At 39.5% G+C, this 22,629-nt stretch overlaps 1 protein-coding gene across 1 annotated transcript in view; it reads right to left on the reverse strand.

Annotated features, from left to right (window-relative positions):
* Window positions 1-6,210: 6,210 nt before the first annotated feature.
* Window positions 6,211-22,629, reverse strand: part of slc45a4a (solute carrier family 45 member 4a) — a 50,555-nt gene continuing 34,136 nt past the window's right edge. Inside the window, exons 4-9 of the mRNA XM_079591132.1 lie at window positions 22,231-22,419; window positions 18,368-18,547; window positions 13,233-14,308; window positions 11,464-11,563; window positions 8,551-8,762; window positions 6,211-7,118 (exon numbers count right to left, since the gene is read on the reverse strand). Coding sequence (XP_079447258.1) covers window positions 6,768-7,118; window positions 8,551-8,762; window positions 11,464-11,563; window positions 13,233-14,308; window positions 18,368-18,547; window positions 22,231-22,419 — 2,108 coding nt within the window. The 3' untranslated portion in view covers window positions 6,211-6,767. The remainder of the gene's footprint in view (window positions 7,119-8,550; window positions 8,763-11,463; window positions 11,564-13,232; window positions 14,309-18,367; window positions 18,548-22,230; window positions 22,420-22,629) is intronic.

Below are 22,629 nucleotides of genomic sequence, written 5' to 3' on the forward strand. Positions count from 1 at the left end.
GCTCCTGCAGAGGCAGTGAAGCGGGCCGAACTGACACAACAGGCCTAATGTGCGGAACGTGTGTGTTGTGGTTTTCTGGGGAGGTGGAGTGACTATTATGTGTCCCTTTTGTTTTATTGTTTTAATGTTGTTGTTTTACATGCTTGTTATTTAATCACCTTTATCTTTGTACATTTTGAAAAAGCGTTTCCATTCTATTAGTTTTTTTGTGTGTGTGCATAAATCAGGGTTTACTAAGTAAACAAGGACTGACATTTTAAAAATTGGGGTTAAAAAATGTATCCACGCACGCGCACACTGAAAGTTTACAGAGTCTCACTCCAGCAGTGTTGGAGTGTCCCAAAGTTGGCAACTTACAATAGAAACATAGTGAGCAAGCAGCACTGCAAAAAAATGATATATAAAAGCAATATTTCAGCTTATGTCTGCACATTTGCTTCTAAACATCGGGGAACATGTGTCTGATAGACTTCCATAACAAGTGAATAATCCACTGCAGCAAAAGGACTCATTTTCAGTGCCGAAACCATCCGCATGTCTTACATCATGAGAGAGAGAGAGAGAGAGAGAGAGAGAGAGAGAGAGAGAGAGAGAGAGAGAGAGAGAGAGAGAGAGAGAGAGAGAGAGAGAGAGAGAGCGAGAGAGAGCGAGAGAGAGAGAGAGCGAGAGAGCGAGAGAGAGAGCGAGAGAGAGAGCGAGAGAGAGAGAGAGAGAGAGCGAGAGAGAGAGAGAGAGAGATACACCATTTATGGGTGTATGACACAAATGTTTACTATTATTACTGCATAAATATAATGCTTTTGACCTCAAAGTTTCTGCAGTCAAAAGCGTAACAATCTTAAACCAATGACTTATGAATATATGATTTCAAATATGAAATATGATATATAATAATTTACATAATATTATTTTGTATGTAATAATTACATTTACACCACACTTAAAAATGTGTAATACATAATCAAATAAATAATAAAATAAGCAATAAAAGAGCTAAAGGTCCATGAGAGAATATATATATATAAGAATCAATACTAATTGCACTGACTTTTTTTTTTACTTTTCTTGTAAATAAATACCAAGGTACTGTCATAGTAATTAGTTTGAAAGGCTTCAAGTGTATGTTTATGGATATTTACTCTCAGTAATTCTAAATAAAGCCTCCATAACCTCTCATTAGCAGCTGTTCATAAAGCATAATTTCCCTTGTTGCAGGAAGAACCTTAAACTCACAGTTAATGTTCATCATGATCCCTGACTTCAGTTTATGAGACTGGAGATGAAGGATGACGTTAATGTCATTTAAACACGTGATCACATGATCCAGGAGATGAAAAACAGCAGATCAGTGGAAGAAACTAATAACATTAATACAAACTCTATCAATGTTTCATGGTTAAACGGACAGTCCGTCCACAAATGGCTGCTGTTCACATGTTGTGGTGAATCGTGCGAGTAACGGCACATTTAAATAGCAGAGGCATTGACATCACATTCTGTGCATTTAGTACCACTGAGTTATGATAGTTTGTATGATTCATTTTTATACCGGTATTTTTTGTTTTCATTTAAATTTTTGTTTTCATGTTAGTAATTTTGTTGTGTTTTGTAATTTTTATAGGTTTTGCTTTTTAAAAACAACATGTCTGTATAGCTTTTGTTCATTTTTATTTCAGTTTGGGTTTTAGTTATTGTAGCGCATCAAGTTAAACTAAATGAAAATGAGAAATGTTTCCTTGGCAACTATAGCTGAAATTAAATAAATTTCATTTTTTATAAAATACTTTCAGTATTTTTTTTTAATTTCAGGTTTTAGTTTTCGTTAACTATAATGACCCTGAATCAAAAATAATTTCCAGATAATTGATATGACTAATAACATGCAGGAACCTCTGGACAAACACTTTTGGGCAAACATACTCGCATTACTAACGCTAGAGTCACTAAATCATTCAAAATGCAGAATTTTACATGAAGATTTCAAGATTTAAGGGTATTTTCTACAACAGTGGCCTAAAAAATTACCAAATTATTTGAATATTGATGGACATTAAACGATAGCTCGACATCAGCTGAAAAAGAAAGTGAGGTGGAGGAAGTTGAGGAGATTATTCAGATAAAAGAGACACACTGTAAAATATACTTCAGTTGCTGCCTTTATTTTTTGTCATTTCATCTTAAATTTGTAATATTTACTCATAGTGCAGAAGCAGGTGTTCGTCTCTCTGTCCAGTAGATGGCGCTATAGATTATATATAAACATAATTCAGTTTGAAATTGCACTGCCATTCTATACTTTTAAAGGTGAAAGACAATCAGAATATCGTGCAAAAGTTAATTTATTTCAGTAATTCAACTTAAAAGGTGAAACTAATATATTATATAGACTCATTACATGCAAAGTGAGATATTTCAAGCCTTTATTTGTTATAATTTTGATGATTATGGCTTACAGCTTATGAAAACATTTTCACAATATTCTAATTTTGAATTTGGGGATTTCATAAGCTTTAAGCCATAATCATCAAAATTATAACAAAATAGAGTTGAATTACTGAAATAAATTAACTTTTGCACTATTCTAATTTTTCCAGTTTCACCTGTAGATACACACACACACACACAGTTTCATAAAATATTGTTAAAGAAACATTTCACCAAAAAGACAATTCAATCATAATTTACTCACCCTTATGTTGCTCCAAACCTGTATGACTTTCATATTAGGATGAACTTTTCATAGAACCACAGATCAATGTGACCGTATGTGAAATATGATTGTGAAGAATAAAAAAACAGACTGTCGTATTTGGTTTAAATTCTTTAAAGGTGCATTCAATACAGTGTTTTTCAGTTCCTCTACATTTTCAGGCATATGTACAGGATTTATATACAGTCCTCATAGAAAATAAAACTAATAAAAAATAATAAGCTTTTGTACAGAAGCAAAAGGATCTATATATACACATATCTTTGAAATGACAAGGCATATAGTACACTCTCCCGTCATACATTATACGCTGAAATAACATCCATCTGGCTTTCACACAGGAAAACATCATCCCGAATGTTGAACACACACTCCGTGTGACAGCGAGGCGAACACACACACACACACAGACACAGAGAAAGAGAAAGACTACGTCGTTTCCAGAATTACAGTATCTTTTGCTGTATGATCTTTTGCTAAAGTGAAATGTGAAGTGTAAACTAAAGATGATTATATAGAGTGAATCTCAAGGTCACAAAACATTTCACCCCGAAATCAAAAGAGAGAAATAGGGAATTATAATTCTGCATTATTAAAAATATAAAAAGAAAAATTGTACACTCAAATTCTCATTATTTTAATGGGAAAATAATTATATTAGATATAGATATACATCACACACACACTCACACACACAGTATATATTCAATTATATATAATAATAAAAGATTATTGTTCTACTACAATACTGAGAATTTGATGTCTTAATCTTTTTTTAAAAATATGCTTTATTTTCTGTATGCAAATCAAAGATTTTATGTTATTTTTCATTTGATTTTAGGGTGAAATGTCATTGGACATTTTCATGAAATTCATCCTATAAAAGAGTGAGATGCAAAACACACACACACACACACTTGGTGGTCATACGTGCAGACATACATGTCTCTCTCTCTCTCTCTCTCTCTCTCTCACACACACACACACACACACACATCACATCTCACACTTTTACACAAGCTGTAAATATATTTTTCTCTGTACTTATAATATCTTTAAATATTTAAGGATAACGCGCTCAAAAAATAAATAACCACAGTTTAGGTTTGTCTATTGCAAGATATAATGATTCATATTTCTTTTAAAACTCTGTATGTGCAAGTTCGGTGCAACGTTGAATCTTCTTGCCCTAAAAAAAAACAAAGAAACGTTACATTCAATACTGGAAACTTCAATCCCTGACGGAGTCAGAAGTGTTCTCCGAGAGTCCTTTACAATCCCGACACCCCCCCCAGTCTTTGCTTCGAGGTCCGGAGTCGTCGAACGCATCCCGAAATATCCAAACACAACCAAGATTGCACTTCAAGTATTCAAATGAAAAGTGTGTAGTGTCCCGAAGCCGCGATCCGCCGGCGGTGATGCCGACTCTGACCGAGGCTGGTGCACGTATTGCAACGCTGTTTGATTTGTCAGAAACTTGATGGTTTTTCGTCTTCAAGTTTGGTTTTATTATCAATAAACATTCCAGGAAAAAGTATATATATCTATATATATATATATAGCTTATCATAAGATTTTAATACTCTTAAAGCCAGTACAAATGTGCCTCAACAAAACGTCCTTTTCACTGGCCTGGTAAACCATCAAGACAGGAAGTAGAATTGTGTCCAGTTCAGACTTCATCACATCCAGCTTACAGTGACACACACACACACACACACACACACACACACACACACACACACACACACACACACACACACACACACACACACACACACACACACACACACCCTCAGTGTCAGGAAACTGGAGTGCAGCTGGAGCTCGAGACAGAGCCAAGATGGCGGAGATGAGTTGTTCAGATAGAGCAGAGCGAGCGCGCGCATCTCTCCACCGAACACGGCAACCAGGAGCTAATGTAAACAACCGCTAGTGCGAGTGTGTAGAAACCAAAAGATAAAGTTCTGCCAAAAAGTGCCGTCAACCTTAGAAACCACAGACGCAATTACACAGCTGAAGAAAATCACCATAAAGACATTGCAGCGTGGAAGTCTGTCAGTGTAAGAACTAGCGTCATGCTTTTCTTGGTTTGGTATATTCGTGAAAACGGATGCAGCCGTTGAGATTATTACTCGTTCTCAGCATTGCTTACGCCGTCTGAGGAAACATGGAAAACTAAACTTCTCGCACTCATTGAGCTCAGCAGCGTCAGTACGCCATGAGCACTTCAGTACGCCATGAACACTTCAGTACGCCATGAACACTTCAGTACGCCATGAACACTTCAGTACGCATTAGCACTTCAGTACGCATTAGCACTTCAGTACGCCATGAACACTTCAGTACGCCAATGAGAAGAGGCACTGATGCTCCACGTCACCTTGATTTGGGGGAATCTCATGAAAACGGTCAGAAATTTCATTTTTCACCTCAAAATCAAAAGAAAGACTTTTTGCATGAAGAAAATACAGCATTGGGCATCATTTTCATGACATGAAACATTTCTCCACAACTAATGTACAGAGTCCCACACATGACATGCGGGAAAAAATGTACAGGTGAAACTGGAAAAATCAGAATATGGTGCAAAAGTTCATTTATTTCAGTAATTCAACTTAAAAGGTGAAACTAATATATTATAGACTCATTACATGCAAAGTGAGATATTTCAAGCCTTTATTTGTTATAATTTTGATGATTATGGCTTACAGCTTATGAAAACCTTTTCACAATATTCTCATTTTGAATTTGTGGTTTTCATAATCATCGAAATAATAACAAAGAAAGGCTTGAAATATCTCACTTTGCATGTAATGAGTCTATATAATATATTAGTTTCATCTTTTAAGTTGAATTACTGAAATAAATGAACTTTTGCACCATATTCGAAGTTTTCCAGTTTCACCTGTAAATCGTGGCCATGAATGAATGATTCCTTCCAATGACTTATTAATATGCAGCACATTTTACTAATGTGTTCCTTTATTTTAAGTAAATCATGCGCACAATATAATAATGCGTCCCTCGCTGACGTATTAGTCAGTGGCCACGATTTACTAAATCACAATAATTATTATTATATCATGTGCACCATATCAAACAAAGGAACGAACAATTATATTGTGTGATTTACTAAAACAAGAGAATTAATTGTTTATTTGTGGCCACGTTATACATATTTTTTCCTGAATGTCCGGTGTGTGTCTCCATAGTAATGCAAATATATACATTTTAAATATATACATTACAAATTATATTAAATATATTATTAGTTAGACATTTCTTAAAGTAAAATTAAATATGCCAGCTGTACTGTTGCTATTTATTTCTATTTTAAAAGAAAACTTCCTAGATTCCTAGAAGTTTATGATTACTGGATAAATATATATATTTTTTAATTCATAAACAACTGCAACTTTAGCTTTTTGCTTGTTTTTTTTTAAAGCAACAAGCAAAAAAAAAAAAAAAACTTGAAGTTTTCTATAATGTAAATTTTTGATTGTCATGAAAATAGTCATGAAGTCACAATGGAAAATAAAGTTAATGATTCGTGAAATTCCCTTCATTTTCTGCGAATGCAAACAGAATTTCTGCTATTTTTCTTGAGAAATGAATAAATGACATTGATTCGTGAGATTCCCCCTCTCACCTGCATAACACCTGACTAAAATAAAGCCATTCGAGTGAAACAACGGTTATTATTGCACTAGCAACTTTTGGTAATCATAACGTCCTCCACCAGGACATCAGTTACAAAAATAGGAAAAGAACTAGAGAAAGTTATCGAGCGATTACCTAATATTAAAGGCTCTTTACAGTAGATTACTTTAGGATGAGCTCTGAATGAAAGTGTGCAAGGGAAGTGCATGTGGTTAAGAGCGAGAGACACCAGCGCAGTTCTCTCTCTCTCCTGAAGAGTTCAGCCCAGAGTCGCCCCCTGGTGGCCCTGAGATGCAGTCCTGAGACCCGCAACACCAGGACAAAAACAGTCAAAGCAACAAAAACAAGGAGAAAAGCGCGTCTTCCGCCGTCCGTGGGGAATGTCGGATCACATTCACAGTGTGGATTCACACTCCACTTTGCAGGTTGTGGTTGTGGCGCCTTTGCGAGTGAGCTTGAGGAAGCTGGGCTTCTCCGTGACGCCGTTAGTCTTACTGGAGGAGGTCAAGGCCTTCTTCTGCTCGTCTCTGGAGCCCGGGTAGATGACGAGGAAGCTGGACGCCAGGAAGCCCAGGAAGGATCCTCCGGACGCCACCATGGGAATGACCCGCACGCTCCCCACCGCGTCCACCATCGCTCCCAGCGCCGACGCCACCAGGATCTGAGAGATGTACACCTGACACGACAGGATGGCACAGTCGATGCCAAAGCCTCGCTTCGAGTTCCCGGGACTGTGCTGGACGTACTGCAAAAACACATCAAAACACATCAGTCGCATCGACTGCTCAAGAACTGAAGCAACATGTGACCCTGGACCACACACCAGTCTGGAGCCGCACGGGTATATCTGTGGCGATAGCCAACTACACATTGTATGGGTTGAAATTATCGATTTTTATTTTATGCCAAAAATCATGAGGATATTAAGTAAAGATCATGTTCCATGAAGATATTTAGTAAATGTCCTGCCGTAAATATATAAAACATGTATTTTTGTGAGTGAATGCAGCACAATCGTGAACATAAATGCACAACTTTAAAGGAGATTTTCTCAATGTTTCCATTTTTTTGCTCCTCAGATTCCAGATTTTCAATAGTTGTGTCTCGACCAAATATTGTCATATCCTAACAAACCACACATCAATGGAGAGATTATTTATTCAGCTTTCAGATGATGTATACATCTCAATTTAAAGAAATTGACCCATGTGACTGGTTTTGTGGTCCAGGGTCACATTTTATATGACCTGTAAAGTAGAATTAAATGCAACCTCTTGCCCAGTGTTTATGATTACAGGACAGACTTTTGCAATTGCAATTTACATGTCTAGCTGATTAAAAATTTCTATAATTTTTTTTTATGAAATTAAAATCACAATCAGCAGCATTCATTTTCTTTATAAAAAAACAAACAAACAAAAAAACCCTTCCTATTCTGTTTGCTTGTGCTGGCAGACTTTTTAAATTTATATATATATACTTTTTATTTTTTATTATTTAATGAAAGAAATTAAAATTAATCAGAATTTGCAGGACTACCTATTCAGCTTGATCAATTTATAGGGATTGCAATTAAAATTTCTAGAAAATTATATAATTTTTTAAAAATATATATTTTTAAAATATATATTTTTTATAAAAATATATATTTTTAAAATATATATTTTTTATAAAAAAAATAATTACAATGAATCAGAATTTACAGCACCATCTATTCAGTTTGCTCAATATATAGGGATTGCACTTCCAAATTTCTAGAAGAATAAATATTAAGATATTATTTTAAAAAAAATATACATAAAATTAAATATTGAAAAATATATATGTAAATGAATCAGAATTTGCAGTACTACTACTATTCAGTTTCCAGGTGAGCTATATATACTATGACAAAAAAAAGCAATGTAATGTTTTTTCCATGCTATACCATTACTAATTATTGGTAAAGCTATTTAAAAAAAAAAAAAATTTAAGGCTAAATTGCTGTCGTGCTACTGAACAATGTAATGAAGTTATCTACTCGTTACACCCAGAAAGTATTCTGAAGACACAATGCCTGGTCCATGTACAGATGTCCCCCTCCACACTGGTCATGAAGGGACGGGATTAGCTTTAATTCGACAGGATTAGCGTCTCCGAGAGATGTGTGTGTGTGTGAGTGCACAGGCGACTCTGACCTCTTTAATCTCGTGATACTGCCCCAGCAGAGCATACGGACAGTACGAGATGCTCATGGAGATGATTCCCATACTGCTGATCATCACCATAGACACGTAGACGTTCGGGAAGATCGCCATTACGGCCGTCCCGATGGCGAATCCCAGAGTGCCCAGGATGTAGATGACCTTTATGCTGAGCTCAAAGTTATCCAGGTACTTCTGCAGTAAAGCTGCGTTCACAGAAGAAATGAAGAATGAAGAAGTGCAGGTGATCTGGTGAGACGGTTGCAGCTGCAGTTATTTATTCATTTATGATTGAACGGCATATTAGCAGCAATGGCTATATTCATGGCAATCAACAGTGTTTCAATTTAAAAAAATTATTATGATTACAATAAATTAAAAAAATTAACAATTTTCCTTAAACAAATCAAGATACAAAATCAGACATGTATACCAATAGTAACAACAGTAATAACATTTACATAGAATGATAGAATCTTTCAATTTAATATTTGTCAGAAATTCTAAAATTGTTCCAGGAGAAACCTTTTTAAAAATGTCCATTAATATATTTTCTGAATAAACATTACGTCTACCTATAGGAATACGACGCCCATCATGGTATACATATGATATATTACTGAATATACTGATATATTTAAGTTCAGTAATTAGTATGGAAAAATATATACTTTGGAAGTCAATGGTAACCAGAAACTGTCTGGTTACTGACATTCTTCTAAATATCTTCCTTTGTGTTCAGCAGAGGAAAGAAATTCATACAGGTTTGAAACAACTTAAGGGTGAGTATATGATTTTAAAAGTGAACTAATCCTTTAAAGACAATTTTCATTGCCATTAAAGTGAAATAACTGAACATAAACATAACAAGCCTGATAAAAATGATCATTTTAGAAGAAAATTTTAGATGACACTTAAAGGCTTTTGCATCTGAAGTCTTTATATATAAGCTAATATATATATTATTATTATTATATATATTATCAGCAGCGATTACCCTCCTCCCTCCCCAGCTCCACCTGTCCAGTCAGGATTGGGCCTCAGATTCCCCTTGAATCAGAATAAATTCTCGAATCATGTTGTACTGTACATTAAAATCTTGAATTAAAGGAGAACTCCGGTCAATTTTAACATTGAGCTAATTTTTTTTGTAAATTTGGAGTGCTGTCAATACAGAGAACAACGACAAAAATCAATGTTGCCTACACCGTGTATACACGCGTCTAGTATTTACATCCTGTTTTCGGTCGAAGTCCAAAGTAGTCGATTGTCGAGTTCACGCGCATAGGTTTAGTTACCTATGATCACGCGCGTGAACTCGACAATCGACTACTTTGGACTTCGACCGAAAACAGGATGTAAATACAGGTATGTGCGCTTGTCGAATTAACATCATTTTTATTAATATCTTTCACATCTACTGCAGTCAGATTCACTCGTGTTCACTCTGAAGGAATCACTCAACATGGCTGGGCACTTGTAATGACACATCAAGGATGATAAGAGAAATAAAAGCAGGTTTATAACGTGCCCCATTCAAGTCAACAGGGTGCAAATTTTAAAAAGAGGATAACACTGTGTAGGCAACACCGATGTTTGTCGTTGTTCTCTGTATTGACAGCACTCCAAATTTACAATTTTTTTTACCAGAGTTCTCCTTTAATGATATCTGCATTACATTCATGTTGGTTCTGTTCAGTTTACGCTAACACTGTGTCCTAACCGGCCGTCCTAAACCGTCCTAAATCTCAGGCACTGTTTATGTGCTTTATTTAATGTTAAAAGCGTGTCATGTGACTGTGAATATCATTTAGTGCTCCAGCTTTGTAGCTGTAAAAGCAACAGTGGATAATTCACCTCAGATCTTGAAATGAAACACATGGAAACAAGAACGTTCAAACTGTGAACAAACGAGTGTGTTCTTTGACAAAGATTGTTTTAGTAACTCAGTAGCCTATGTATTTTTAATAATGTTTAAATGGTGTAATATTTGTGAGTTTGATTATGTAGCTACTTATCCATTTTCTTGCGATTGCCATCAAGATTACTCTCTGGTGCCGTGCGCTCCCCGCGAGACTCCGCCCACACGCTGCTCTGATTGGCTGTGGGTTTTGATTGATTTTTAAGCATCTCGCAGTCGCATCGCGTCTAGTGTGGACAAATAATTTGTCGCTGGATCTTATCGCATCGCATCGCGTCTGGTTAGGACACAAGTGTTTTTTTCACACGGCTGCCGTATTTTTCCAATTGTTTTCAATGGGAGCGCCGCGTTTTTAAAACGCCATGTAATGAGGCGCTGAGCGTTTTGTTTTTATACAGACGGACGCTACAGCATTTTTTACAGGTCGCCGAGAGTTGAAGAATATTCAACTCTTGGGTAAAACGCAGCGCTCATCACTATCACTTTTTACCCAGCCGTCCAATCACAGTGGAGGAGGGGCGGGACTAACACCACACGACCAACCGCTACATTCTGCTTGTACAACGTCAACACATGACAACAACAAGCATAATAACGGAACAAAATAATTTAAAACAAGAGCCAGAGAAAATATGTTACATTGTATCAACATTTTTATATAAAATCAACACAGAAACAAAATATGAGTGAAATGAGATGCTAGTAACACTTTCACGGATCATAACAAGCAAAGCGTCTCAACTGAAAAAATGCTGCGCAGCCGAAACGCTCTCAAGCGCCCATAGCTAGGCGTTTTCAGCAGAGCGCCTAGCGTGGCTAAAAACGCTTCGGTGGATACACGGCCTAACGGGGGTTATCGCTGCTCTTATCCATGCTAGGCTGCCCAGAACAGAACCAGACCGCTAATCCTAACAATATGCTAATGGTCAATCGTATTTGACGATAGTGGTCCCGACAGAAGCGTTGTGTGGTTTGAGGAGACGTACCTGAGCAGATGGCAGCGGTGGCGGCGTAGATCACCAGACCCCAGCAGCCCATCTGGACCCCGCGGTGGTAGTTATGAAGGGCCGTGGAGTTCAGCGGGGCCTACAGGGGCAAAACAGGCCTTCATATTCAGGGTGAAGCTTCAGCTGATGTCAGAGACACCACTCCGCTTTCTGCTTAAAGCAACCGCTTTTCAAAAACTCTCTGATCGGATCTCTCTCTTTTTATTTATGTGCACTTATTATTATTATTTTTTAATGCTCATCTGTTCATAATGATCAGCTTTTCTTTTAATTCAAATTAATACATCAATAAATATTATTATTACTACTATTACAACAAATGTTTTAAAACTTTCTCATAAGACTGATCTTTAAAGGTGCTCTAACTTGTACCCTGTCGTATCTTAAAAACATGTTAGCGAAAGCCACTGTCAGCAATCACAAACAAACAAAAATTATTTCTGAATATTTATATTTATACTGTTTATACTGTTATTCTGATTGTCCAAACCATGCAGGGAGTCACAAGCCGAACAAGTGCATACTTCACATGTTCACACTTCTCTGATGTCAGAAGGTCACATGACAGGTGAACTAATATTTCATGTTTTTTTAGTAAGTGTGTTTTGCATTTATTTAATTATTTAAATGTTATATTTTTTATTTAATGATCAGCTTTTCTTTTAATTAAAATTAATACATCAATAAATATTATTATTATTATTACTACTATTACAACTTGTCAACATGTACAAATTACAACATGTCTTTAAGTTTTTTTTATTAAATTAATAGATTTTTTTATGATTTAATTATCAGCTTTTCTTTTACTTAAAACTCAGCTTTTTATTTAAATACATCAATAACTATTATTATTATTACAACAAATATTTTATCTTTTTGATGAAGTGTTTTTTATTTGTTTGTTTAATTGATTTTTATGATTTAATTATCAGCTTTTCTTTTCATTAAAAATCAGCTTTTTTATTTACTTTTAATATTGTTATTATTATAAACACAATCACATCAATAATAATAATTATTATTTTATTATTAAGCCACAACAAATTTGCCACGTTGCAAATATAGAAGTTCCCAACTCTCGTTTCAGGCGAAGTCTTTTTCTCAGACAAAGTTAGTATTTAGCGCTCAAGTTCGGTTCATAAGTTCATATGTTCTAGTGTTATGATACTTTCATGTAGCTTGATGACAATTTTTAAAACATTTTTGACAAAAATGACAATAAAATGATAATTTTGTGGTGAACTATTCCTTTCCTACAGAAAACCCAGGATCTCACCGTAGGGTCTCGTTTATAGATGACAAGTCGGTGGCACTGATTTATTGGTGTTTTTTATCACAGTGTTTTTTATAGTTTTTTTTTAATTATTCAATTTTTTTGTGATTTAATTATCAGCTTTTATTTGAATTTAAAATCATCTTTTTATTCAAATTAATATTATTTTATTATTATTATTATTAGAAGAAGAAACACAATCACATCAATTAATAATAATAATAATAATAATTCTTATTTTTTATTTGTATACTACATCAAATTTGCCACATCTCATATATAGAAGTTCCCAAATCTAGTTTCAGGTGAAGTATAGTCTTTTTCCCAGACAAAGTTATATAGTATTTAGCGCTCAAGTTGTATGTTCTAGTTTTTATGGTGCTTGACGACGACAAAAATAATTTTGACAAAAATGACAATAAAATGATCATTCCTCAAACGTAGACTTTCCTACTGAAAAAATGGATCTCACCGTAGGGTCTCCCTCATAGATGACCTGGCCCATGAAGTCGGTGTAAAACACGGCCTCGGCGATGATGGCGAACCACGTGACGAGGTGACACACACACAGTCTGAAGAGCTCTCTGGGCATCTTCAGCATGGACATCCACAGGAGCCTGACGGTGGTCTCGGTCTCGCCCTCCTCGCTCTCCGTGTCCCCGCTGGAGTTGGTGTTCCCGCTCTGATGCCGCGCTCTCTGCCCGTTCCTCTGCTTCAGCCGCTTCTCCATCTCGTAGATGTCGTTCATGCTGCGGGACGGTTTGATGAGGAACGCCGCGTTGGCCCGCCGGTAGCGGTAGCGGTGCGACCCGACTCGACCGTAGTATGAGAACGTGCAGGACGACTGTCGGTAGAACGTGTGGCGTCTTCGGCGCATTGATGCGTTAGTGCTTGAGGTTTGCAAACCGGGCGGCCCGTGTCCGTTGAGATCCGCCGTCGGGTGTCCGTTAGGAGCTTTAGATTCGTTGAGCTGATTGTTTAGCAGAGCTTCTTCTCCCTCGCTTTCAACCTGCTGCAAAAACGTGGATAAGCGGCTGAACTTTCCGCGCATGAACTCTTGACTCCCGGCGCTGCTGCTTCGGCGCGGCGGAGACCCGTGATAGGAAGAAATGCGATCTTGGAAGATTGACGGCTCGATTTCGCGTAGGAACAGCATATCGTGATCTAGGTGGTCCAGCGTGGCGTCGGTCATCGCTAAAACTGAGTCGCTTTTACAGCGAACGATCTCAACGTCTAAGAAGTCCATATCGAGCTCGCGCTCCGATCGCCGGTCCGAGTCGTAATAGCCGTAGTGCTCGTCTTCATGGATCATGTCGAGCTGCGGTGCGATTTTAACGCTGGATTGGGTTTCCGCCTCCTCGTCCAGACGGTCTTGTTGCGGACTGAACTGCTGCTCCTCGATACTGAACAGGTGCAGAGCCACGGAGATCGTGAACAGAACCGCGGCGAACATGAACAGAATTTGCTCTTGAGATTTAAAGGCTCGACCCAAGAAGGTGTGTGTCCAGTCGAGACCGCCCAGAGCGTAACCTACCGCGCCACCGAGCCCTGAAACACACAACACACACGCAGTTTAGCACCGAGGGAACCATTACATGAGACGATGCACTAAAAACAGAAACGTTTTTTCTTTGCACTTTTCGACAGCGATTATTAAAACGATCCTAGCACTGATGGAACGATTACATGAGAAAATGTAAAAACGACACGGATCTGTGGATGTCACACGGATGTCAAAAAACGCTGTATTCTGCTGCCAGGCCAGTAGATGGCGATGTCACTTTGTAAAGAAACACAGGCCTATAGACTGAAAATGTAATTAGGGTTGCAAAATTCTGGGAATTTTCAAAGATGGAAACTTTCCATGGGAATTAATGGGAATTTAAGGGAATTAACAGCAATTTATGGGAATAAACTAGCCTGGGTTTCCCCATACTGCCTTTGCGCAGCGCGATTTTATTCTCGCTGAAAGGTAGTCTGGAAACCATGGACCTGATTTTCGCCTCGTTTAGGGAACCAATCACAGAACGGGGAGGGAGCAGCAAGACGATGACGACATCTATGCGACACAACTAAGCAGTTTGTTTATATCTATGGATTCAACATGGCAGCAGACACGAAGCTACCTTTTGATGCAGCCTTAGATATTGTTCTAAGTAGTTTAGAACGCAAGTTTATTTTGAAAAAAGAGCAGCTTTTGGCGTCTATACATACGTCATCTGGTATAATGGAAACGATTGGCTATGAGCTACGTACAGGCGCATTTGATAGACATTCTTAGCACCCAATAAACGGCGCCGGGCATTCGTAAACCACGCCTCAAATACGAGAAAATGCGCATGTGGTTCCCAGACCCAAATCTCAACGAGAATTGGGTCTGGCGTTAGCCAGGCTAGGAATAAACAGGAATAAACTGGGAATTTTCAAAGTTGAGGGTTGGCTCTTCATAGGGAACTTAAATATAGTTGAGGAAAATATATTTTAGCATAATCTTGACTAAAACAAACAGATGCCATTCAAATACACTTGAATATTCATGCCATTCCTCAATCACATGCACATAGCACACTGCATGCCTCCTGAGACCACACCCCCTACTGGCAGTGCATGCCTCCTGAGACCACACCCCCTTCTGGCACTGTGCATGCCTCCTGAGACCACACCCCCTACTGGCAGTGCATGCCTCCTGAGACCACACCCCCTTCTGGCACTGTGCATGCCTCCTGAGACCACACCCCCTACTGGCAGTGCATGCCTCCTGAGACCACACCCCCTTCTGGCAGTGCATGCCTCCTGAGACCACACCCCCTACTGGCAGTGCATGCCTCCTGAGACCACACCCCCTTCTGGCAGTGTGCATGTCTCCTGAGACCACACCCCCTTCTGGCAGTGTGCATGTCTCCTGAGACCACACCCCCTTCTGGCAGTGCATGCCTCCTGAGACCACACCCCCTTCTGGCAGTGCATGCCTCCTGAGACCACACCCCCTTCTGGCAGTGCATGCCTCCTGAGACCACACCCCCTTCTGGCAGTGCATGCCTCCTGAGACCACACCCCCTTCTGGCAGTGCATGCCTCCTGAGACCACACCCCCTTCTAGCAGTGCATGCCTCCTGAGACCACACCCCCTTCTGGCACTGTGCATGCCTCCTGAGACCACACCCGCTACTGGCACTGTGCATGCCTCCTGAGACCACACCCCCTTCTGGCACTGTGCATGCCTCCTGAGACCACACCCCCTACTGGCACTGTGCATGCCTCCTGAGACCACACCCCCTACTGGCAGTGCATGCCTCCTGAGACCACACCCGCTACTGGCACTGTGCATGCCTCCTGAGACCACACCCCCTACTGGCACTGTGCATGCCTCCTGAGACCACACCCCCTACTGGCAGTGCATGCCTCCTGAGACCACACCCCCTACTGGCACTGTGCATGCCTCCTGAGACCACACCCGCTACTGGCAGTGCATGCCTCCTGAGACCACACCCCCTACTGGCACTGTGCATGCCTCCTGAGACCACACCCCCTACTGGCACTGTGCATGCCTCCTGAGACCACACCCCCTTCTGGCAGTGCATGCCTCCTGAGACCACACCCCCTTCTGGCAGTGCATGCCTCCTGAGACCACACCCGCTACTGGCAGTGCATGCCTCCTGAGACCACACCCCCTACTGGCAGTGCATACCTCCTGAGACCACACCCCCTACTGGCACTGTGCATGCCTCCTGAGACCACACCCCCTACTGGCAGTGCATGCCTCCTGAGACCACACCCCCTACTGGCACTGTGCATGCCTCCTGAGACCACACCCCCTACTGGCAGTGCATGCCTCCTGAGACCACACCCCCTACTGGCACTGTGCATGCCTCCTGAGACCACACCCGCTGCTGGCAGTGCATGCCTCCTGAGACCACACCCCCTACTGGCACTGTGCATGCCTCCTGAGACCACACCCCCTACTGGCACTGTGCATGCCTCCTGAGACCACACCCCCTACTGGCAGTGCATGCCTCCTGAGACCACACCCCCTTCTGGCAGTGCATGCCTCCTGAGACCACTCCCCCTTCTGGCAGTGCATGCCTCCTGAGACCACTCCCCCTTCTGGCAGTGCATGCCTCCATCACATGTGCAGAAGCCCGAAGCACAAGACTATTGAAGACACACATTTGAGCCTGTGGACTAAACAAAGTGAAGTAAGTTTTCTTACTTTAAGAAGAATATTATATTTATATATACATAATATTATATTAATATTATGGGGAAATATATTTATTAAATGTTTAAATTGCAAATATCAGATACAAATGTATTCATCTAGTAGATAGCAAGCTGATAAGTTAGATGCTAAATAAGCTAGCATAACTTCATTGACCACATAAAGCAGATGCTAGCTACCTCATGTGGCTGTTTTTCTCGGCCTCCTGCAATTTGTTTTGAAGATCATTCCAGTTGTTTAGCTAGCCTTACTATTTATATATCCATCCATGGAATTGCATTAGTATTCTTACAAGCTCTTGTCTTATTTAACAGAAAAATGCCACGTTATTTCCAAAATTCCCCAGCTTAACGGAAACTTTCCGGAAATTTACCGAAAATTTTCCGCCCCTTTTCAACCATAAACGAAATACACACGACGTCCCTGTTTCCACAAGTTAATGTTTTTATAGTTTACACGGAAATTATAATGGTATCGTTTTCAAAAACATACACTTTAAAACCAGTTTTCAAAAGTTTGCGTTTTCAGGCCCCCAAAGCGCATAAGAAGTTTTACGTTTTACTAAAACGGTGTCGTGTAAACGGCCGCCTTATTCTATACGGACAATAACAACGCTTTGGGAATGACGCACTGCAAAAAATTATACAAATATCTAAATGATTTTGAAAAAAGGTACATTTACTTGAGAAGGAAATAACTTTTTATTATTTTTATACTTTTATTTGATAAAAATATATAAAAATTAAGTTAGTTTATGCTTATAGTCAAGTCACCTTTATTTATATAGCGCTTTTTACAATACAGATTGTATAAAAGCAGCTTCACAGTGATAACATGAAAATAGTACAACAAAGTTTGTTTCTAGATGAAAATTGCGTCATCGTCCACCTTAAGGCAGGTCATTAATATCGTTGAATATTAAATTATTATCCAACATAATTGAAAATTAAAAAAGAAAAATATCTGTCAATGGGGTCATATTTTTCTATTTTTAAAGGGATATTTTACACAGCATAAGCATAAACTAATTTAATTATTGGTAATACTACAAAAAAGATTTGTAAATTTGAAATATTATTTTTTATATTGTTGTCTTGTTTTTCAGTACAAATATTTAAACTTTCTTAAATCATGAAGCAAAATGACTTAATTTCAGGAAACAAAACGTATATATTTTCTCGGTTTAAGCATAAATTCACTTCATGTACAAAAACACAGAGTAAGAGAATAATAGTTTGCAGTGTGTGAATTGGGTCATAGTTTGTAGCTGTCAATCATAGACACAGATCACAGTCACAGATGTAAACGAGTGTATTAGTCTGCAGTGTGAATGTATCCTGCGACTCCAGATGCCTGTGGTGTGGTGTGTGAGGAGTGTGTGTGTTGTACCTGCGGAGAAGGCGTGGATGTTGAGGGCCATGTCCTGCTCCTCGGTGTCGGCCACGTCCAGCAGATACGCCCGTATGGGACCCTCGGTCGCGTCCGCACAGAAGTCCAGCACCACCACTCCCAACACCGTCATCACGATCCCTATCGGCTGGTTATTAGGCACGTCTCCTATAGCAAGACCTGAGAGAGAGATTTGATTTTTAACACACCTTTATTAAAGGGGGGGTATAATGCCCTTTTCACAAGATGTGAAATAAGTCTCTGATGTCCCCAGAGTGTGTGTGTGAAGTTTTAGCTGAAAATACCCCACAGATATATTTATATCGCATGTTAAAGTTGTCACTTTTTGAGGGTGAGCAAAAACACACCGTTTTGTGTCTGTCTCTTTAAATGTAAATGAGCAGCTGCTCCCAGCACAGGGGGCGGAGCTACAAGAGCTAGTGTCCTTTTACCACACACACACACACACACACACACACACACACGCGCGATTCATCAATATCTCACAGACTTTTATGCGTGCCACACACACACACACACACGATTCATCAATATCTCACAGACTTTTATGCGTGCCACACACACACACACACACGATTCATTAATATCTCACAGACTTTTATGCGTGCCGCACACACAGCCCTCTGGGAATTGAAACATCCTGTAATGCATCCCGGAGCAGTTCAGACCTCAGTGTCCTGACCTTGATCCGGCACACTGTCACACACACACACACACACACACACACACATGTTTGTTGTGAGAAAACACAAATATATTGATTGTATTGGCTTATTTTAGAGGGTTACAGTCGCACATGTGTGCCACTACAGCCTGAGGTCACGGGGTCAAGTTGTGCATGATTTGTGTAATGATCGGTGTGTTTGCTGCTGCTCACACTGATCTGAATGAACTCCTCACCTAAAGTATGAAACTTTAGTGTGTCACTCGTCACACACGGTTTATGCTACAGAATAAATTATTTAATTCATTCATGATTCTTCATTGCGGAGAGGCGTGCTGTGCTCAATTCACACACAGACTCACATTGAAGAAGGGACATGATAGATACTCGGGGTGGACTTTTGATTTGAGCTAGTAGTAGAGAATCACCTAGAAACCACCCAGAACACCCTAGCAACCACATAGAAACACCCTAGCAACCACCCAGAACACCCTAGCAACCACATAGAAACAGATTAGCAACCACCCAGAACACCATAGAAACCACTTAGCAACATATTATATATGGTGCACAAATTAAATGAAATTATGAAAGGAAATTAAATAAAAGGATGAAATGAAATAACGAAATTAAATAATGAAATAAAATAAAATAAAATAAAATGAAATGAAATAAAATAAAAATGAAATAAAATAATAAAATGAAATAAAATAATAAAATAAGATTAATAATAATAAAACAGAATTTTTAAATTTTTAAAAAATTAACAAAAATACATTGAAATAAAATAAAAAACAGATAAATCCTTCTAATTAATTTCTTTTCTAGTATTATTTTATACATAGTTGAAATGGTGAAAACGTCTACATATAGATGTTAGTGCGGAAACGAACTGGACTCTAGCTCTGCTATATCAGCGGTACGGCAGCGTGAGCACTGCGCTTTCCTCCTGACAATGGAGTCGGCGCGCAGCAACAGCGGAGACAGGAAGTTGTCCCAGATTGGCAATGAAAGGTAAAAAGGGCACAACAGGAAACAGTTCCCTGTGAACTGGTCCCTAGTCCTTTCCCATGTCATAGAGACCGACGGAGTTCATGCTGACACACACTCACACACAAAGCATTTACTCAGATACTGACAGATAGACAACAGAATATTGTCCAAAAACAAGGTATTACATGTCTGAAAAAAAAACCTTGGTAGGAAAAAGTGCATGATCCCAGTGTTAAAGTGTCATGAACCCCCCCGTCTTATCCTGGTCGTTCACACCTCGGAGTTGGAAAAACTCTCAAAAAATGGGCGTGTAAAGCTGTGGAAAAGAAGGGGTGGGAGACAACAGCCAGTAAAACATAGACCTGCAACACACTCATTATACAGACGCACGAATATTAAAAATTGACCTTTGGAGAGAACAAAGCTGAGTTGAGGGTTAAAAATCTTTAAAAAACGGTTAGTTCCAATCCTTGATTCTGATTGGTCAATAGCTGTGTTTTATTCACGATAAAACACGACCGCTTCACCCAACGGTTCTATGTATCACTACACAACACCCCTAGCAACCGCTCTTAGCAACGTAAACACATGTTTGATCTCATCGATATTGTTCACTGAAGCTAAAGTAGAGTATTGTGTGAGATCGAGTAAGCGAGTGTACCTGCATTTACAGTAGATATAGCATTTTCCTTCAGGTCAGTCCTATATTCATAATAAATAAATCCGTTTGAATGTCCGCTGTGATATCTTGTCTTTTAACAGTTAAGGGGTTTTCCGAGCCCATAGTCATCTGTCAGTTGCGTCTTCCTTCTCCGTGATCACAAGTTTGAGTCTTTCACTGTAAAAGTCTTCTCTACTGACTGACTGACATAAACACAGTCTTTGCCGCCATCTATTGGCCAAATAATGTATGTAACTTCTGTTGCTGTTCACGGTCAGGGACTATTTTTTCCAGCGGAAGGAAGGCTTTTTAGTGATTTTACTTCATGAAAGTTGCATAGATACATCTTTGATCTATTCTTCACGTCGTGCCTAACAACGGCCGTCAGCCGTGACTTATTCACGATACAGCCTCTCGTACCTTATTGCTTACATAGCAAACTGCCAAAACGAGGGAGAAACGCGGTACAAAAATATTTTCATGATTTGTTATCTCAACTTTTTTTCTTTTGTCAAATCAACTTAGATAATTAATGTGGTTCAGATAACGTAATATTTTGAGATTCTGTTGATTAAACCAATCTCTTTCTTTGTATTAACTACAAACTTTTAAGGCAACCCGGAAAACTTACTTTGGGCCCTATCTTGCACCCAGCGCCATTTACTTTGTTCACCGACGCATGTATCATTCCTATTTTGCACAGCGGACTTTTCCCTCCACAGACGCATGTCAGTAAATTAGGGAATGAACTTGCGCTCGCGGGGCGGTTCAGTGAGAAGAGGAGTGTGTTCCGGCGCAAACGTTCCCTGGTGATATTTTGCAGTTTCAGAAAACAACTCCGCCACTGACCAGGAGAAACCCAGTCTAAAGTCAGTGGCGCGTTAGTCAGATGCTATTTTAAGGGCGCGTGCTTGGCCATAATGTAGCGTGTGCACAACACACACACACTTTGCTTCTCTCATCTACACAGATGCACCAGTTTTCATTTTTGCAAATCATACATTATTACAAGGAAAAATATTACCACACGAGGGAAATCATTGTTGTGTCCGTGAAGATGTGAAAAAATAGGCATAAATCAAGATTACACATTTACCCAGATTAGTATACGCCTGTTTAACCGAAGCTAATGTGTGTGGTTTCTCCATCATCCCCAATGTCACTTCTCTGTGTTTTACGGCCCTGACGAGAACGTCGGTCTCCTCGGCTGTGAACCGCTGGCAAACCCGCCGTTATAATAGCAATCCGCCGCGGAACAAGTGTGCCGGCTCTTAAAGGGAATGTGAGAGGACGCTCTGATTGGTTTATTTCACGTTACGCTCAAACCACAGCTATGAATAATGAAGCGACTTCAGACCAACACATTTTAGATTGCGTTTCGCGTTTGATACTTGCGTTTCAGATCGCTAAAACGGGGCCCTTTAAGTAAAACCAACAATTTTTTTTTTTACAGTGTAGGATAGATAGTCTTTCAGTCCAATCATTTTCATCGAAGTTCGAACAACATATAATGTTTCTGCTCACCTATGAGCGAGCCGTTGAGGAAGAGCGCGACGCCCAGCAGGACGCCCACACACAGGGCCAGGATGAAGGGTCTTCGGCGGCCCCAGCGCAGGGTACAGCGGTCACTGGCCGAGCCGATCAGCGGAGTGAAGATCAGGCCCAGGATGGGGCTCAGGAACCACGTCAGGCTGTAGTATTGCTCTGGAAGACCTGAGAGCACATCACAACCACACACAATCAGCTTCTCTTCACTGGCCGAGCCTTCTCGAAACAGTCTGCCCTTAAAGGGGGGGGGGGGGGGGGGGGGGGTTAATGCCCTTTTCACACGATGTAAAATAAATAAAATAAATAAAAAAGTGTGTATGTGAAGTTTTAGCTCAAATACCCCACAGATATTTTTATATATCATGTTAAAATTGT

The sequence above is a fragment of the Phoxinus phoxinus genome, assembly GCF_949152265.1.
Source record: "Phoxinus phoxinus genome assembly, chromosome: 19".
NCBI lineage: Eukaryota > Metazoa > Chordata > Actinopteri > Cypriniformes > Leuciscidae > Phoxinus > Phoxinus phoxinus.